This window comes from Salmo trutta, chromosome 16 (assembly GCF_901001165.1).
Source record: "Salmo trutta chromosome 16, fSalTru1.1, whole genome shotgun sequence".
NCBI lineage: Eukaryota > Metazoa > Chordata > Actinopteri > Salmoniformes > Salmonidae > Salmo > Salmo trutta.
This window is the reverse complement of record NC_042972.1, coordinates 39,421,018-39,440,829: the sequence shown is the minus strand read 5'-3', so window position 1 is coordinate 39,440,829 and position 19,812 is coordinate 39,421,018. Positions and strand designations below refer to the sequence as shown.

General features: G+C 42.5%; 1 protein-coding gene across 5 annotated transcripts; it reads left to right on the top strand.

Moving 5' to 3' along the window:
* Positions 1-9,864: 9,864 nt before the first annotated feature.
* LOC115150744 (complement decay-accelerating factor) lies at positions 9,865-19,059 on the top strand. Of its 5 annotated transcripts, XM_029694343.1 has the most exons (13): positions 9,868-10,159; positions 10,338-10,523; positions 10,660-10,762; positions 15,125-15,195; positions 15,379-15,564; positions 15,835-15,921; positions 16,089-16,166; positions 16,334-16,411; positions 16,485-16,535; positions 16,635-16,676; positions 16,988-17,036; positions 17,768-17,850; positions 18,048-19,059. In XM_029694343.1, the coding sequence occupies exons 1-12, from the start codon at positions 10,096-10,098 to the stop codon at positions 17,829-17,831; spliced, it is 1,059 nt and encodes a 352-aa protein (XP_029550203.1). In that variant the 5' UTR covers positions 9,868-10,095; the 3' UTR covers positions 17,832-17,850; positions 18,048-19,059. The 5 variants fall into 5 exon arrangements, with proteins under 5 accessions (XP_029550206.1, XP_029550204.1, XP_029550203.1 ...); XM_029694346.1 differs by lacking the exon at positions 16,089-16,166 and having other exon boundaries at positions 9,865-10,159; XM_029694344.1 differs by lacking the exon at positions 17,768-17,850 and having other exon boundaries at positions 9,865-10,159.
* The last annotated feature ends 753 nt before the right edge of the window (positions 19,060-19,812 follow it).

Here is a 19,812-nt window from a genome sequence, read left to right as displayed (position 1 = left end):
ATAGGGATGTGTGCAGTGTGATGGCGATTGCATCATCTGTGGACCTATTGGGGAGGTAAGCAAATTGGAGTGGGTCTAGGGTATCAGGTAGGGTGGAGGTGATATGGTCCTTGACTAGTCTCTTAACACTTCATGATGACAGAAGTGAGTGCAATTGGGCGATAGTCATTTAGTTCAAGTTACCTTAGCTTTCTTGGGAACAGGAACAATGGTGGCCATCTTGAAGCATGTGGGGACAACAGACTGGGATAGGGATTTGTTGAATATGTCTGTAAACACACCAGCCAGCTGGTCTGCGCCAGAGGTCGACCGATTATGATTTTCCAACGCCGATACCGATACCGGTTATTGGGGGACCAAAAAGCCGATACCGATTAATCGGACGATTTCTATTTTATTATTATTTTTTTTGTTTGTAATAATGACAATTACAACAATACTGAATGAACACTTATTTTAACTTAATATAATACATAAATAAAATCAATTTAGCCTCAAATAAATAATGAAACATGTTCAATTTGGTATAAATAATGCAAAAACAAAGTGTTGGAGAAGAAAGTAAAAGTGCAATATGTGCCATGTAAGAAAGCTAACATTTAAGTGCCTTGCTCAGAACATGAGAACATATAAAAGCTGGTGGTTCCTTTTAACATGAGTCTTCAATATTCCCAGGTAAGAAGTTTTAGGTTGTAGTTATTATAGGAATTATAGGACTATTTCTCTCTATTGACTATTGGATGTTCTTATAGGCATGTTAATATTGCCAGTGTAACAGTATAGCTTCCGTTTCTCTTTCTCCTGGGCTCGAACCAGGAACACATCGACAACAGCCACCCTTGAAGCATTGTTACCCATCACTCCACAAAAGCCGCGGCCCTTGCAGAGCAAGGGGAACAACTACTTCAAGGTCTCAGAGCCAGTGACTTCACCGATTGAAACGCTATTAGCACGCACCCTGCTAACTAGCTAGCCATTTCACATCGGTTACACCAGCCTGATCTCGGGAGTTGATAGGCTTGAAGTCATAAACAGCTCAATGCTTGAAGCACAGTGAAGAGCTGCTGGCAAACGCAAGAAAGTGCTGTTTGAATGAATGCTTACGAGCCTGCTGCTGCCTACCACCGCTCAGTCAGACTGCTCTATCAAATATCAAATCATAGACTTAATTATAACATAATAAACACACAGAAATACGAGCCTTAGGTCATTAATATGGTCAAATCCGGAAACTATCATTTCGAAAACAAAACGTTTATTCTTTCAGTGAAATACGGAACCATTCCGTATTTTATCTAACGGGTGGCATCCATAAGTCTAAATATTCCTGTTACATTGCACAACCTTCAATGTTATGTCATAATTACATACAATTCTGGCAAATTAGTTCGCAACGAGCCAGGCGGCCCAAACTGTTGCATTTACCCTGACTCTGCGTGCAATGAACGCAAGAGAAGTGACACAATTTGCCTAGTTTAATATTGCCTGCTAACCTGGATTTCTTTTAACTAAATATGCAGGTTTAAAAAATATATACTGCTCTGTATTGATTTTAAGAAAGGCATTGATGTTTATGGTTAGGTACATTCGTGCAACGACTGTGCCTTTGTTTTGCAAATGCGCTTTTGTTAAATCTTCCCCTGTTTGGCGAAGTTGGTTGTCTTTGTTAGGAAGAAATAGTCTTCACACAGTTCGCAACGAGCTAGGCGGCCCAAACTGCTGCATATACCCTGACTTTGTTTCACAGAACGCAAGAGAAGTGACACAATTTCCCTAGTTGTAACGGCTGTCTTCTGAAATGAACCAAGGCGCAGCAGGTATGTGAATACTCATGGTCATTTATTGCCAAAAAAGGAGTAGAGCATTCACTTAACAACAAAAAGGGTGACAACAGTGACAGTTCTACAGGCTAATACAAGCAGTGTAAAAAAAACAACCACCCACAACCCCACAAGGCAAAGTAGGCACCTTATGTGTGACTCCCAATCAACCACAACCCTCTACAGCTGTGCTTGATTGGAAGTCACACGGCCAAAATCAATGAAACAATAACAAACACACACTCCCTTCTGCCACGTCCTGACCCAACTACCCCCTCTACTGGTCAGGACGTGACAGTACCCCCCCCTCAAGGTGCAGACGCCGGGATGCACCTAAAAAAAGGAAAACAAGAAAATCCTCAACAAAATTTAACACCTAAACAATAAGGGAGGGAAGGGAGGGTGGCTGCCGTCACCGACGGCACTGTGCTACACCCTCCCTCCCCAACCCACCTATCCTGGAGGTGGCTCAGGTGCAGGACGTGGACCTCGCTCCACCTTCGGCGTCGCCCACTTTGCTGGCGCCGATAGCTGCGCCGGGCAGACGGGCCACTCGGGTTGACCCTGGCAGACGGACCACTCTGGCTGGGTCGGAAGGCATGCGGGCCACTCGGGCTGGGCCGGAAGGCATGCGGGCCACTCGGGCTGGGCCGGAAGGCATGCGGGCCACTCGGGCTGGGCCGGAAGGCAGGAGGGCCACTCGGGCTGGGCCGGAAGGCAGGAGGGCCACTCGGGCTGGGCCGGAAGGCAGGAGGGCCACTCGGGCTGGGCCGGAAGGCAGGAGGGCCACTCGGGCTGGGCCGGAAGGCAGGAGGGCCACTCGGGCTGGGCCGGAAGGCAGGAGGGCCACTCGGGCTGGGCCGGAGGGCAGGAGGGCCACTCGGGCTGGACCGGAGGGCAGGAGGACCACTCTGGCAGATTCTGACAGGCCGGGCACCCTGGCAGATCAGGGCAGGCGGGCACCTCTGGCAGAACAGGGCAGTCTGGCCACTCTGGCAGAACAGGGCAGTCTGGCCACTCTGGCAGAACAGGGCAGTCTGGCCACTCTGGCAGAACAGGGCAGTCTGGCCACTCTGGCAGAACAGGGCAGTCTGGCCACTCTGGCAGAACAGGGCAGTCTGGCCACTCTGGCAGAACAGGGCAGTCTGGCCACTCTGGCAGAACAGGGCAGTCTGGCCACTCCGGCAGAACAGGGCAGTCTGGCCACTCCGGCAGAACAGGGCAGTCTGGCCACTCCGGCAGAACAGGGCAGTCTGGCCACTCCGGCAGAACAGGGCAGTCTGGCCACTCCGGCAGAACAGGGCAGTCTGGCCACTCCGGCAGAGCAGGGCAGTCTGGCCACTCCGGCAGAGCAGGGCAGTCTGGCCACTCCGGCAGTGCAGGGCAGTCTGGCCACTCCGGCAGTGCAGGGCAGTCTGGCCACTCCGGCAGTGCAGGGCAGTCTGGCCACTCCGGCAGTACAGGGCAGTCTGGCCACTCCGGCAGTACAGGGCAGTCTGGCCACTCCGGCAGTACAGGGCAGTCTGGCCACTCCGGCAGTACAGGGCAGTCTGGCCACTCCGGCAGTTCAGCGCAGTCTGGCCACTCCGGCAGTTCAGCGCAGTCTGGCCACTCCGGCAGTTCAGCGCAGTCTGACCTCTCTGGCGACTGTTGACTGGCGGGCAGCTCTGACGACTGGCGACTGGCGGGCAGCTCTGACGACTGTTGACTGGCGGACAGCTCTGACGACTGTTGACTGGCGGACAGCTCTGACGACTGTTGACTGGCGGGCAGCTCTGACGACTGTTGACTGGCGGGCAGCTCTGGTGATGGTTGACTGGCGGGCAGCTCTGGTGACTGTTGACTGGCGGGCAGCTCTGGTGACTGTTGACTGGCGAGGCTGGGCTGACGCACTAGACTCCTGATGCGTGGGGCTGGTATTGGACTTGCCCGCCTGGAGACACGCACCTCCATGCTAGTGCGTCTAGCGGGAAACACCGGACCAAAAGGGCACACTGGCGGTCTTGAGTGCAGGGTTGGCATCACCCCTTCCGGCTCGATGCTCCCCTTGCCCTGGCACCTGCGGGGCGATGGTACTGGGCGAACTGGGCTGTGCGTCCGTATAGGCGAGATGGTGCGTACCACAGCGTAACATGGCGCCCTCCACCTCATACGCACCTCCCTGTAATCACGGGTAGCTGGCTTACGGCTCTTCCCTGGCCTGGCCAAGCTACCCGTGTGCCCCCCCCAAAAAAAAATCTTGGGGCTGCCTCTCGGGTTTGAACGCTAGTCGTGTACCAGCAAAACATTCCCGTTGGTTCCTCTGTCCAGCTGCCTCCACTCTCCTGAGTGCCTCCACCTGTTCCCATGGGAGGCGATCCCTTCCGGCCAGGATCTCTTCCCAGGTGTAGGCTCCCTTGCCATCCAGGACGTCCTCCCATGTCCATTCCTCCTTTTTTCTCTCCTGTGGCTTCCTCCTCTTCTGCTGCTTGGTCCTGGTACGGTGGGTGGTTCTGTAACGGCTGTCTTCTGAAATGAACCAAGGCGCAGCAGGTATGTGAATACTCATGGTCATTTATTGCCAAAAAAGGAGTAGAGCATTCACTTAACAACAAAAAGGGTGACAACAGTGACAGTTCTACAGGCTAATACAAGCAGTGTAAAAAACAACCACCCACAACCCCACAAGGCAAAGTAGGCACCTTATGTGTGACTCCCAATCAACCACAACCCTCTACAGCTGTGCTTGATTGGAAGTCACACGGCCAAAATCAATGAAACAATAACAAACACACACTCCCTTCTGCCACGTCCTGACCCAACTACCCCCTCTACTGGTCAGGACGTGACACTAGTTAAAAGAAATTCATGTTAGCAGGCAATATTAACTAAATATGCAGGTTTAAAAATATATACTTGTGTATTGATTTTAAGAAAGGCATTGATGTTTATGGTTAGGTACATATTGTTGCAACGATAGTGCTTTTTTCACGAATGCGCTTGCTAAATCACCCGTTTGGCGAAGTAGGCTATGATTCAATGATAAATTAACAGGCACCACATCAATTATATGCAACGCAGGACAAACTAGATAAACTAGTAATATCATCAACCATGTGTAGTTAACTTGTGATTATGTTAAGATTGATTTTTTTATAAGATACGTTTAATGCTAGCTAGCACCTTACCTTGGCTCCTTTCTGCACTCGCATAACAGGTAGTCAGCCTGCCACGCAGTCTCCTCGTGGAGTACAATGTAATCAGCCATGATCGGTGTCCAAAAATGCCGATTGTTATGAAAACTTGAAAATCAGCCCTAATTAATCGGCCATTACCGTTAAATCGGTCGACCTCTAGTCTGCGCATGCTCTGAGGATGCGGCTAGGGATGCCGTCTGGGCCGGCAGTCTTGCGAGGGTTAACACGTTTAAATGTTTTACTCACTTTGGCCAAGGAAAAGGAGAGCCCACAGGCTTTCGTACCGGGCCATGTCAGTGGCACTGTATTGTCCTCAAAGTGAGCAAAGAAGTTGTTTAATTTGTCTGGGAGGAAAAGATCGGTGTCCGCAACGGGACTGGTTTTCTTTTTGTAATCCGTGATTGACTGTAGACACTGCCAGATACGTTTGAGCCGTTGAATTGCGACTCTACTTTGTCTCTATACTGACGCTTTGCTTGTCTGATTGCCTTGCGGAGGGAATATCTGCACTGTTTGTATTCGGTCGTGTTTCCGGTCACCTTGCCATGATTAAAAGCGGTGGTTCGGGATTTCAGTTTTGTGCAAATGCTGCCATCAATCCACGGTTTCTGGTTAGGGAAGGTTTTAATGGTCACAGAGTGAACGACATCTCCGATGCACTTGCTAACTTCTATGGGCTACGTGGGACGCTACTTGTCACCTGCGGTACACAGCCAGTGAAATATCAGGGCGGCAAATTCAAAACAACAAAATGTCATAATTCAACTTTCTCAAACATACAACTATTTTACACCATTTTAAACATACACTTCTCCTTGATGTAACCACATTGTCCGATTTCAAAAAGGCTTTACAGCGAAAGCAAAACATTAGATTATGTTAGGAGAGTACATAGACAAAAATAATCACACAGCCATTTTCCAAGCAAGGACATGTGTCACAAAAACCCAAAACACAGCTAAATGAAGAACTAACCTTTGACGATCTTCATCAGATGACACTCCTAAGACATTATGTTACACAAGACATGTATGTTTTGTTTGATAAAGTTCATATTTATGTCCAAAAACAGCATTTTACATTGTCGCGTGATGTTCAGAAAATGTATTCCCATCAAAACCCCCGGTGAATGTGCACATCAATTTACAAAAATACTCATCATAAACGTTGACAAAATATATAACAATTTTTAAAGAATTATAGATAGACTACTCCTGGATGCAACCGCTGTGTCAGATTTTAAAATAGCTTTACGGAGAAAGCACATTTTTCAATATTCTGAGTACATAGCTCGCCATCACATCAAGTTATACAGACACCCGCCAAGTTCGAGGTCACCTAAACTCAGAATTAGTATTATAAATATTCTCTTACCTTTGCTGATCTTCGTCAGAATGCACTCCCAGGACTGCTACTTTGACAAGAAATTTTGTTTTTGTTCGAAATAATCCATATTTATGTCCAAATACCTCCATTTTGTTCGTGCGTACAGAGCACTATCCAAAGGCATAACGCGCAAGCGCGGTACCAGAGACGAAAAGTCAAAATGTTCCATTACCATACTTAGAAGCATGTCAAACGCTGTTTAAAATCAATCTTAATGGTATTTTTAACGTAAAATTGCGATAATATTCCAACCGGACAATAGCCTATTCATTCAAGAAGAAAAAGAAGGAACGGCGCACCCGCGCGATCACGCATATCCAATCCCTTTGTCGTCAGGCAGTCCACTGATTGACTGAGCTCCTATTATCTGCCCAGTGACAGGAGAATGCTGAAAGAACTTTCTGAAGGCTGTTGACAGCCAATGGAAGCCTTAGGAAGTGCAACGTGACCCCACAGAAACTGTAGTTTTGATAGAGAATCAAAAGAAGAACTACAATTCTCAGACATTCCACTTCCTGGTTGGATTTTTCTCAGGTTTTTGCCTGCCATATGAGTTCTGTTATACTCACAGATACCATTAAAACAGTTTTAGAAACTTCAGAGTGTTTTCTATCCAAATCTACTAATAATATGCATATTCTGGGCCAGAGTAGTAACTAGTTTAATTTGGGTACATTTTTCATCCGGTAGTGAAAATACTGCCCCCTACACCTCAACAGGCTAACTAACTCGCTCACCGAGTCAGCGTATACGTCAATGTTATTGTCTGAGGCTATCTGGAACATATCCCAGTCCACGTGATCGAAGCAATTTTGAAGCATGGAATCCTATTGGTTAGACTAGAGTTGTATTGACCTGAGCACGGGCATTTCCTGTTTTAGTTTCTGTCTATAGGCTGGGCGCAACAAAATGGAGTCATGGTCAGATTTGCCGAAGGCAGGGTGGGGGAGGGCTTTGTTTGCATCGCGGAAGTTCGAGTAGCAATGATCCAGAAAGCTACCAGCTCTTGTCGCACATTCGATATGCTGATAGAATTTAGGAAGTATGGTTCTTAGGTTAGTTTTGTTAAAATCCCCAGCTGCAATAAATGCAGTCTCAGGATGTATGGTTTCCAGTTTACATAGATTCCAGTGAAGTTCTTTCAGGGCCTACGAGGGATCTGCTTGGGGGGTGGGGGGATATACATGGCTGTGACTATAATCGAAGAGAATTCCCTGGAAGATAATGCAGTCGGCATTTGATTGTAAGGAATTCTAGGTCGGGTGAACAAAAGGACTTGAGTTGTTGTTGTGTGAATACACCATGAGTCGTTAATCATAAGGCATACACCCCCGCCCTTCTTCTTACCTGAGAGATGTTTGTTTCTGTCGGCGCGATGCGTGAAGAAACCGGGTGGCTGTACTGACTCTGACAACATATCCCGAGTGAGCCATGTTTCCGTGAAACAGAGAATCTCTGATGTCTCTCTGGAAGGCAACTCGTGCCCTAATTTCGTCCACCTTGTTATCTAGCGATTGTACATTGGCGAGTAATATGCTCGGAAGCGGTGGATGGTGTGCTCGCCTTCTGAGTCTGACCAGTAGGCCGCTCTGTCCGCCTCTCCTGCAGCGACCGTGTTGTTTTTGGTCAGCCTCTGGGATAAGATCGCATGTCCAGGGTGGAGGTCCGAACAAAGGATCCACTTTGGGAAAGACGTATTCCTGGTCGTAATGTTGGTAAGTTGACATCGCTTTTATATCCAATAGTTCTTCCCGGCTGTATGTAATAACACTTGAGATTTTCTGTGCTAACAATGTAAGAAATAATACATTAAAAAAAACAAATTACTGCATAGTTTTCTAAGGACCTGAAGCGAGGTGACCATCTCTGTCGACGCCATCTTGTTATGCGTCTGTTCCAATAAAATGTTTGACTCCCCGTACCTGTTTCTCGACTCCAGCGTCGGTCCTTACAAGTTTGTGATCTAGGCAGGCTACTGCTTGGGAAGGTCTCCCAATCAGAATTACGAGATGGGGAGGGGTGTGGGGGGAGGTTGACCTCAGGTCTCCCCACTGGAAGCCCAAGGTAGGGGGAGCGTGGGAATCTATCAAATAATGCACCTCTAATTATGTACGGTACTAATGCAATTAGTAAAATCAGTCACACTACGAAATGCTACCAAATAAACCACAATTCATTCATAATACTATAAATATATAGTTTCACAGACATATTGCATTTTTGGGGGGTTTGTGCGAAATCGTTTTTGTATATATTTTTATATTTATATCGTTTTAAATGTTATAATTATTTATTTGTGTTGTTCCAAATGTCTGAATAGAAATTACAGTTAGTGCAGAATGGTGCTTTTTTTTGTATGGGGGGGGGGCTGAAGGGTGGGTTCACCCAGGGAGCCAAACCAGCTAGAACGGACACTGCTGTCAGGGATATTTCTTCTTAGACAATCAATCTACTTACCAAGGCAACGGTGCTGTTTTGGAGACATCTCCAAGAGTTTAGGGGAGGATACGCCCTAGATTTCTCGAACTGTGGAAAAAAAGCTCAGCTATTCCTATGCTGGAAATGGAAAATAGTTATCATTGTCGTTTGATAGATTTATTTCAATGAATTCCTGTCACTCAGAATGGAATTCTGTATACTTGTTCCCATGCCCTTATATTGAATTATACATTAACCATATCAATGTAACGTTATGTTCATACACGAGCAAATGATAAGGAGGACTGTGCGCTCGGATGCTGAAGGGGAAGCAGGAGTCCGTGCTCGAGTCCCTTGAGTTGATGTCCTCTGGACACGCCGCCACCGTATAAGATCATTGTCCAGCCAACACATGAACGAACTACCATCAATAAATGAATTATTTTTGAGTTTTTTGTTTCGTTTTTAAAGCGTTTGAGGTTCTTCATGTAATGAAAAGCTCTATATAAAATACATACATTATTAATGACCATTGTAATATGCGAAGTATATAAACATAGAGCATATGGGGAGTTTAACAAAGCCTGCCCAAATCCCTGACCTCTATCCTGTGCAGTTTCAAGCGCATGAAGCACAATAAGACACGTTGACAGATCAAGTGCATCATTTATCTTCAGTAACCGAAACTCAAACTTGTCCACAGGTCACAAGGCAGGGGAGGATGGAATCTATTCAGTGATATGGTCAGTTAACTCATAGCTTTCTCCACTTCAGTCAAAATTACAAAATTACATGAACTCCATTTTCTCCTTAATTAATGATTAATTATAATACTGTATTATTAGGTTATCACTTGTAAGTTATTATTGAGGAGTAGCTCTGGGCAACTCTGCGCATGGTGTTACGGGCGTCACAAGTTACCACAGCCACAAAGTCATACACCATATCTTCTTAAAATGTGATTTATATCATTAGCCTAACCATAACCAATATGCTAACCTTATTCCTAACCCTACCCAAAAAGCACATTTTTGTTTTAAGGATTTATTTACGATACGGTTGTGTATTGACTTTGTGGGTGTGGTAACTACTGGAAACCCCGTTTTAGGTGAACAGGGTTTCCATGGTTGCTGGAAAGTGAAAATATCTTCAAGCGACAGTTGAAGTCGTCCATGGACTGGTTGGTACTGATTAGACAGCCAGCTTGATAGTGCCAACAACATCAGAGAGAACTTGTTAGATCGAGAGACCGACTTGTCTTCACATAAAATCAACTTTAAAAAGGACAGCCAATAATGTTTTATTCAAATTCATGGACTAAGTGCTTGATATGCCTTATCTTTATAGCAAGTGGAAATGGTGAGTAAGTTTCTAGCCATGGTAACGTTACTCTACAGTAACCGTTTGCTAGCTAACGTTTATAAAAGTTTTAACTTAATGTTTTGGTTACAAATAGACACTTTGTTAACTTGAGCTGGCCAACGTAACTCTCATTGTGTGTGGAGTTGACATATTCTACTATATCATATCCTCACAGCCGAGTGTCCCAAACCTCAAGTAGAGGGAAATGTTGTTCTAACGAATGAAGCGCTATTAATGAACGATTTTCCGGAGGGGAAGGAAGCCACTTTTCAGTGTGCCAATGGCTACTTGAAAGAGCAAGGATCTGAAAGAATCACCTGCACGAGTGGAAAGTGGAGCACGCTCGAATTAACCTGCAAAAGTATGCGGCAAAATACAAGCACTTTTCTCAGTTTTTCTGTCAAGTGCGATTTTTATTGTGTGTTTACGGTTGTTTGATTTATTTACTGTTGTTTGATTGTTTGTTGCTGGCGTTAACTTATGATTATTCATTTCAGAGAAGGACTGTGGTGCCCCCAGGGAGAAACCACATTTGAAATATGAGTTTAGTGAGGAAGGCACGCTTTTTGGTGCATCAGCAAGAGCAATCTGTGATAAAGGGTGAGTATGCTTCATCATGTATCTAATGTATCATCAGAGTATGTTAGAATTATTTTGCCAAAAGATTCAATGCCAGACAACCACCCCACCACCTCCAATAATGTATATATGAATTAGATGGCTGATAAGGGGTGCTGTGTTGAAGCCACCGTGCCTCCATCTTGGCACTCCCCCACTGCTGTAAAACATATTTTGGAATAGAGGTCGACCGATTAATCGGAATGGCCGATTAATTAGGGCCGATTTCAAGTTTTCATAACAAATCTGTAATCGGTATTTTTGGCCACCAATTTTTTTTTTTTACACCTTTATTTAACTAGGCAAGTCAGATTAAGAACACATTCTTATTTTCAATGACGGCCTAGGATCGGGGGTTAACTGCCTTGTTCAGGGGGGATTCGTTTTTGCAACCTTCCGGTTACTAGTCCAACGCTCTAACCACCTGCCTTACATTGCACTCCACGAGGAGCCTGCATGGCAGGCTGACTGCCTGTAACGCGAGGGCAGCAAGAAGCCAAGGTAAGTTGCTAGCTAGCATTAAACTTATCTTATAAAAAACTATCAATCTTAACATAATCATTAGTTAACTACACATGGTTGATGATATTACTAGTTTATCTAACGTGTCCTGCGTTGCATATAATCGATGCGGAGCCTGTTCATTTCTCATCGAATCACAGCCTACTTCGACAAACGTGTGATGATTTAACAAGCGCATTTGCGAAAAAAAGCACTGTCGTTGCACCAATGTACCTAACCATAAACATCAATCTTTAAAATCAAAACAGAAGTATATGTTTTTAAACCTGCATATTTAGTTAATATTGCCTGCTAACATGAAATTGTGTCACATCTCTAGCGTTCATTGCACGCAGAGTCAGGGTATATGCAACAGTTTGGGCCGCCTGGCTCGTTGCGAACTAATGACAGAATTTTACGTAATTATGACATAAAATTGAAGGTTGTGCAATGTGTCATGACTGTCCTGATCAGGTCAGGGTACAGGAGACCACCACCCTACAGATTATCTCCCAAACCCCCAACAGAGGAGGAGAGATCTAGGGGTCTGAAGATGTGGGGGTTTTATGACACCTCACGCCCATAATAAAACTTAGGCCACAGAGAAATTCCTTTGTCCTAACAATGGAGAACTGGCCTCAGAACATTAAACATGCAATAAAGGGACTTTGGAACAATGGTTTCCGTCAGCCACAATGGTGGTCATGACGAGAGGTGGAATATTAAAATGTATGTAACTTTTGTATTGTTTTTAAAGGTTAAGAGATGACGTTATTATGAAAACATTGTACCTTTAAGAGTTTTCCCAGTATATGCCTGATGTTTATACATTGTACGCTGTTTGGAAAATATCCAAATCAAACAGAATGTTTTGGTAAAGATGAAATGTGAAGTTAGTGTCTAAAATCGGATTTTTAGCCAAATCTAAGCCTTGCCCCCTTTACTTGGTCCGCCCAGAGAATTGCCCTAAAGGTGGTTACACCCACTTCTGACCCGAGGGTATAAGACAGGAGAGTGAAGAATTAACATAGGAGACTAATTGACCCCAAGCTGCAGCTAAGGTCTAACAAAGTCGACGAACCCCAAAACGAAACACAAGGTTGAAGACAAAGAAATCTTTTTCTACACGAGCTACGGACGAGTAGCTGTGTCTAAGCGGGTGAATTCAAGCCGAACCACCCAGCCTCCACTCTCCATTGAATCGTGGTATCGACACCATTCGGGCCGAAGCTGTGAGCTCTGAGCTACAGAGCTGTCTGTCCTCAGAAGACCCCTTTCAGATCAAGGGTGAGGGATCAGACCATTTAGCCAAGAAGGACACTGACATCGTGAGGACAACCAGAGAGTTGCGCCGGAGAAGTGCGTCATTTAGAAGCCTAAACAACCCACGCGGAGCTTCCCACCTGAGACCTCCAACACGTAATTACATCATTATATTCTGACCCATAAGAGCGGCAGTTCGGGGCAAGGCTAGTTAAATAAGCATGGCTGACAAATGAACCCAAATGTATATTTCTCTCGTGTACTTCCTTTGTTTCTCTCTCTTTAAAATCCCCATTTTGGGTAACAAGCGCCATAGTGTGTTGGCCCGTTATACTAAGTCCTAATCAATAGCTAGAATGTGTTTTGTGTATGTGTATTTTTATCATCATTTTAGCTTGCTAGTAAATAAATAATCAACTAAGATTGGTGTGGTAAATTCAGTGGTAAAGCCCGGGTCCGTGCAGATTCCCGGATTATACCACGTTCAGATTATGAGACTGTAGAGGAAATTGATTAATTTAGCGACTGTTGTAATCGATATTCTGATATCCTTTGAGTTAATTTGGGAAATAGAAACTCAATCAAAACAATGTTCCCATGGTGCCCCAGGTTGATGAGTTAATAATTGCTTGATTCATTGCTTAATTCATTTAATCACGCAATTATAAACCGTTAATCATTCGATGAGCAACAGTCGTCACATTAACTAATACAACGTCACGACAAATGTAACAGGAATATTTAGACTTAGGGATGCCACCCGTTAGATAAAATATGGAACGGTTCCGTATTTCACTGAAAGAAAAAACATTTTGTTTTCGAGATGATAGTTTCCGGATTCGACCATATTAATGACCTAAGGCTCGTATTTCTGTGTTTTTATTATATTATAATTAAGTCTATGATTTGATAGAGCAGTCTGACTAAGCGGTGGTAGGCACCAGCAGGCTCGTAAGCATTCATTCAAACAGCACTTTCGTGCGTTTTGCCAGCAGCTCTTGCTGTTTATGACTTCAAGCCTATCAACTCCCAAGATTAGGCTGGTGTAACCGATGTGAAATGGCTAGCTAGTTAGCGGGGAGCACGCTAATAGTGTTTCAAACGTCACTCGCTCTGAGGCTTGGAGTAGTTGTTCCCCTTGCTCTGCATGGGTAACGCTGCTTCGAGGGTGGCTGTTGTCGATGTGTTCCTGGTTCGAGCCCAGGTAGGAGCGAGGAGAGGGACGGAAGCTATACTGTTACACTGGCAATACTAAAGTGCCTATAAGAACATCCAATAGTCAAAGGTATATGAAATACAAATCGGATAGAGAGAAATAGTCCTATAATTCCTATAATAACTACAACCTAAAACTTCTTACCTGGGAATATTGAAGACTCATGTTAAAAGGAACCACCAGCTTTCATATGTTCCCATGTTCTGAGCAAGGCACTTAAATGTTAGCTTTCTTACATGGCACATATTGCACTTTTACTTTCTTCTCCAACACTTTGTTTTTGCATTATTTAAACCAAATTGAACATGTTTCATTATTTATTTGAGGCTAAATTGATTTTATTGATGTATTATACTAAATTAAAATAAGTGTTCATTCAGTATTGTTGTAATTGTCATTATTACAAATAAATAAATAAAATAAAAATAAAAAAAATCGGCCGATTAATCTGTATAGGCTTTTATTGATCCTCCAATAATCGGTATCGGCGTTGAAATATCATAATCGGTCGACCTCTATTTTGGAAGGTATAGAAATTAATTTATTAAGATGAACTGAAACATATTAGTACGTTAAGGCAATTTTGATAACCAAATGTGATAAAGAAGCATGTTCCTACCCTTAAAACTGCAGAACAACTGTTTTAAAATCACAACTGGCCTCATGGTGAAATCCCTGAGCAGTTTTCTTCCTATACAGTGACTGAGTTAGGAAGGGTGCCTGTATTTTTGTTGTGACTGTGTGTATTGATACACAATCCAAAGTTTTACTAATCTACCAATAGGAGCCCTTCTTTGTGGTCTTTGTTGTTAAATCTGTGCTTGAAATTCACTGCTCGACTGAGGGACCTTATATATAATTGTATGTGTGGGGTAGTCATTTAAAAATAATGTAAACACTGCTATTGCACACAGAGTGAGTCCATGCAACTTATTATGTGACTTGTTAAGCACATTTTTAGTCCTGAACTTATTTAGGCTTGCCATAACATAAGGGTTGAATGCTTATTGTCTCAAGACATTTCAGCATTTAATTCATTTACAAACATTTATAAAAACATAATTCCAACTTGACATTATGGGGTATTATGTGTAGATCAGTGACACAAAATCTCAATTTAATCAATTTTAAATTCAGGCTGTAGCACAACAAAAATTGGAAAAGGTCAAGGTGTGTGAATACTTTCTGAAGGCACTGTACTGTAGAATTGCATTCATTCCTATGGAGGACTGCTCCTACTGGGGAGTGCAAATATGGCCGACCGTAGGCTTCAAAACCTCTCAGTAGCCAATAGATGGCATAAGCAATTCAGGGTTTATATACATCATTGACCACCTCTCACATGCTCTCTCCCCCTCTTCTAGTTATCAGCTTACGGGCCCAAGTTACAGGCAGTGTTATGCCACAGGTTGGAGTGGAAGACCAAGATGTGATGGTAATTCTCCCATATTTGCCATTGACACACTTGGACATCTATGCATGACTCCCTGTCAAAGAATGACTCCCTGTCAAAGCATGACTCCTTGTCAAAATAAAGGTTAAATAAAATGAAAATAAGGCATTGAACTTGTTTGAAGAAAGACCACAAATATAATGCACCCATGTATGTCTTCCTCAGTGGTAACTTGTGATAAACCTCCTGAGATAATGAATGGCACGATCACAGAGAAGCCTGGCGAAGAGTTCCCAGAGTATGGTGGTGTAATACACTACTCCTGTAATGAAGGTTACACCCTCATTGGAAACAAATCAATTGAGTGCAATGAAGATGGTGAATACAACTCATTACCTCCTGAATGTAAAGGTATGGATTCCATTTATGTTTGATCAATTATCTGCCAACTGTTATGGGTTATATGCTTTACAGAGGATACATTATAAACAGTTCAAGTAAATCAATTTGTTGTAGATCCGCCTTCACCCTACATCTAGACACTGCAGGCATGCATCAGACTATGATAAGGAATATTGTCATTGATCTTCCTTCTGTAAATCCCTGTCAGTGTCATATGTAACAGTGGTGTACACTTGAAGGTGCAATACTGAATAACCATTGTACATTTCTATTTCATAGATGTCAATGACATTCCTTTGAAACCAACAGCAACTATTTCAATAACAACAACAACAACATCATCGACTGTTCCACCCACAATACGAGGTAGAGGACATTTAATCAAATCTATCCCAGTGTAATCAAGGGCTTGATAATGAATTAAATTTGGTATTTGCCGTTTCAGGGAGTAACAGTGTTGTACACTTATTAAAAATGAAAGCACTGCATGAAGGTGCAATACTGAATAACCATTGTACATTTCTATTTCATAGATGTCAATGACATTCCTTTGAAACCAACAGCAACTATTTCAATAACAACATCATCGACTGTTCCACCCACAATACGAGGTAGAGGAAATCCAAGTAAATCTATCCCAGTGTAATCAAGGGCTTGATTATTAGTTTAATTTGGTATTTGCCGTTTCAGGGAGTAACAGTGTTGTACACTTATTAAAAATGAAAGCACTGCATGAAGGTGCAATACTGAATAACCATTGTACATTTCTATTTCATAGATGTCAATGACATTCCTTTGAAACCAACAGCAACTATTTCAATAACAACATCATCGACTGTTCCACCCACAATACGAGGTAGAGGAAATCCAAGTAAATCTATCCCAGTGTAATCAAGGGCTTGATTATTAGTTTAATTTGGTATTTGCAGTTTCAGGGAGGAATAATGGCGTTGGGGAACATGATACCAAATCAGCTACTGGTGAGTTAAGTTGATTCAAGTGATTATTATTAGATTATTATTTTGTAGTATATTTTGCTAGCTCATACTTCACAAAATAATACTGAATCTCTCTTTCAGAGAATGCAGCAGTTGTGGGAATTGTGATCAGCACTGTCATAGGTAAGAATTCCATCATTTGAAACAATCACAAGTGAGAGGGGGGATATTTGTTTCTAATACACTTTTTGATGAAGAAGCTGTTGAGTTCAAAGATATGTTCTAACTAAACTGGGTACTTTGTTTTATACTGTACTGGGGAAACATTCCCTTCTGTAGCCCATCAGGAATTTCCTCCACATTACTTGATTTGTTACACTAGTAAGCCTAGTTAACTGCCTACTTTCAAATGTTTATCAGATTTGTGTTACACTTTCTCTTGACCATTTGAAGATCATACAGTGGACTAATGATTGATTCTTTATCTTTTGCAGTTGCACTTATTGTGCTGTTCATACTGTATCATTCTTATAAGAGGAAAGGGTGAGAACCTACATTTAATAATTAATCTTTCTAAAAAATAGTCCATGATTAAGCACGATTTCACCTACAACTAAATCACAGATATTATTTTCCTCTTACTAACTATACTGTATGTGCATTAACCAAAGCTTCTGGCAACTGACTTACACCGTCATTAAATCAACAAATTACTTGGATAAACTAGCCATACGGTTGGCTAATTAATTGACCTAAACAATATTTGTTAACAAAACTTTATTTACATAACCCATCAACTAACATTCAGTCTGGCCATGGGAATTTATACTGTATTTATGTATTCCCTACAGTATCCGGGATTTGCATGATCAAACTTTTTGCTGGAAACTTCTCCAACTTGCTCCTGTACATGCTATGGTTGCTTTTCCCTGTTTTGGCCAATCTGCTAAAGCTTTACATTTTTCCTGCTGTGTGTTGAAAAATCAAGGAAGTAAGGAAATCCTTTGCTAAGGCACTCTTGGACAGACTTATTAGCTTTGAAAAAGATAATAGAGTATGTTGTTCTAAAGGTAGGTGGGCTAGTAGGCTAGACCTACCATACACAGTGCTGAGCTGACCAGCTTTCTAACTGCCTACCACACTGGAACACAAACTACCCAACTAAACACTGCTAAAATACTGAGATTGGCATGCAGAATATATTTCTTTACTGCACTATTATATGTAAACATGGTAATCCTGACAAAATGTCATTGTTTGAAAATGATACATAGCTCGTACCAGATGGGAGAAGACCCAAGTCGAACAAAGGAATTATTACAATTTCAAAATAACTAAAGTTGAATGCCTACCCAAGGTACCTACAGTTCATACATATCATTATATTAAAACCATTATTCAAAAATATGTTCACCGTCTTTTAACCAAAGTCTCACTCATATGACTATACGGTTTGTGTTTGTCTTTGAGCTTGAGTAATCTAAATAGTGACACTATTGTTAAAACTGCTCTGCTGAGTCAATGCTTTGTCTAAAATGTCTCATTCCTTTCCAGGGCTCGGACTGCACCTATCTGCTAGTCTGCATCTGTAGTCTTGAAAATAAGTGCCAGCAGGTTGTTCCTCTGATCATTCCCTGGTTGGACAAAGCCATTTCATTTACAGTGCCCTTATGTATGTGGCATTACTGAATGGAAGTTATAATTGCACTTTTTATTAAGTTTTATTTGAAAGTCAGTTCAGCAGAAATGTTTTAACCCAATGTTCGGAAACCAGTATTAAAATCTTGCTCTGTTGTGTGGGCAGAAGCCCCTGTAATAAGATTAGTGCACTAAACAAAATGTATGATTGAGGAAATCCCCAGGTTGATAGTTACTGACAATTTCTAAATGTGTGCTTACTGATTGTGGCTCACTGGAAAATAACAGTAAGGGACAGTTTCCTGGACCCAGGTTAAGCCTACAGCGCTGTATTCCTTTTCAAGTAGGCTTAATCTGGGTCCAGGAAACCAGCTCTTCATGTTCATTTCCTGCAGCCCCAAATGTCACAAAATAATGTCAATCTTATTTACTTAGAGGTTTTGTACTTTGATTTTATAGTGTGTATTGTGTGATTTAAGAGATCAAATAATTTTTTATGATAACTGCCTTTTCTCCTTCTTTGAGACACATTTGTGTAAATATGAAAGTATGTACATTGTCTAATAATCATGGTTGGATAGGTTAATTTGTAAATGTAATCTGCTATAGTTACTATACTATATCCCAGAAATGTTCCATATGCACAAAAAGCTTATTTCTCTCAAATGCTGTGCATAAATTAGTTTACATCTAGGGTTGCCAACTTTTTCACTACCAAATAAGGGACAAAAGGTCGCGTGCCAGTGCACGATGCCATGGCGGTATGGGTATACAGTGTATATTCATATTCAATTGGAAAGGCAAAACATTTCTATATTCCATTTAGCCTATAGCTTTACTAAAACTGTATCATTATGTAAACTTATGTGAATAAACCTCAAAATAAATGATCAAAGAAATCACAATTTGGACCTTTACAGCAAAAAAATTAACTTTTCAAATGCAAAAGAGGAAAAGAGGGGCATGAGTCACTCACCAAGTCTACATATTTTTTGCTGCTCTTGACTGATTCATGCAATCCTGCCTCCTCTTGCATAGCCAGAGAGAAGTCATTACATGACAAGTCACAGTTCCCAGATATTTGAAGTTCATTTTTGATCAGCTCTGTGCTACATTGGTTTCTTGAGTCTGACCATTTAAATGGTCATCAGACAGAAAATCCTCTCTACAAAGACATTTGAGTCTGGCACATGGAGGACAAATGAGACAATCCTGAACATGTTGATCAAGTTGGCTTTCCTTAGGTTTTGGAAAACTGCCACCTACTTCTCACTGGTGGATTTTGTGGTATCCTGTCTGGCTTTCTGTATTTCCTCCTGGCTAGTACAAAACTCTTCATAGAGTTGGTCCATACTGACTGTCTCTGTCATTTTGAGGGCAACCACCACCTGCTCCAGGTCAGTGGAGGAGAGCTCCTCATAGAGGCACATCAGTTTCACCATTACATGTTCTGGTTAGAAATCAAACCACTTGTCAATGTATGTAATGACAGTGTCATAGAATTTCAAAGTCCTGTTGCTGCTTGGACCTTTGTGCTGACAATTGTTTGTCCATCAGCTGCTTGGTCTACTCAGAAAGAAAACTGTCCTGTTTCAGCTGAAGCATCTTACATTTTGAACTTTTGGACTTCCTCGTAAACATCTGTGATGCAGAGCGTTGTTTCCTCCAGCTTTTTTACAAG

Coding starts and splice junctions, on each gene's coding strand:
- LOC115150744 (XM_029694343.1), top strand. CDS start 10,096: ATGTTTTATTCAAATTCATGGACTAAGTGCTTGATATGCCTTATCTTT. Junction 10,763..15,124: donor AGAGCAATCTGTGATAAAGG/GTGAGTATGCTT, acceptor CCCCTCTTCTAG/TTATCAGCTTACGGGCCCAA. Junction 15,565..15,834: donor ATTACCTCCTGAATGTAAAG/GTATGGATTCCA, acceptor TCTATTTCATAG/ATGTCAATGACATTCCTTTG.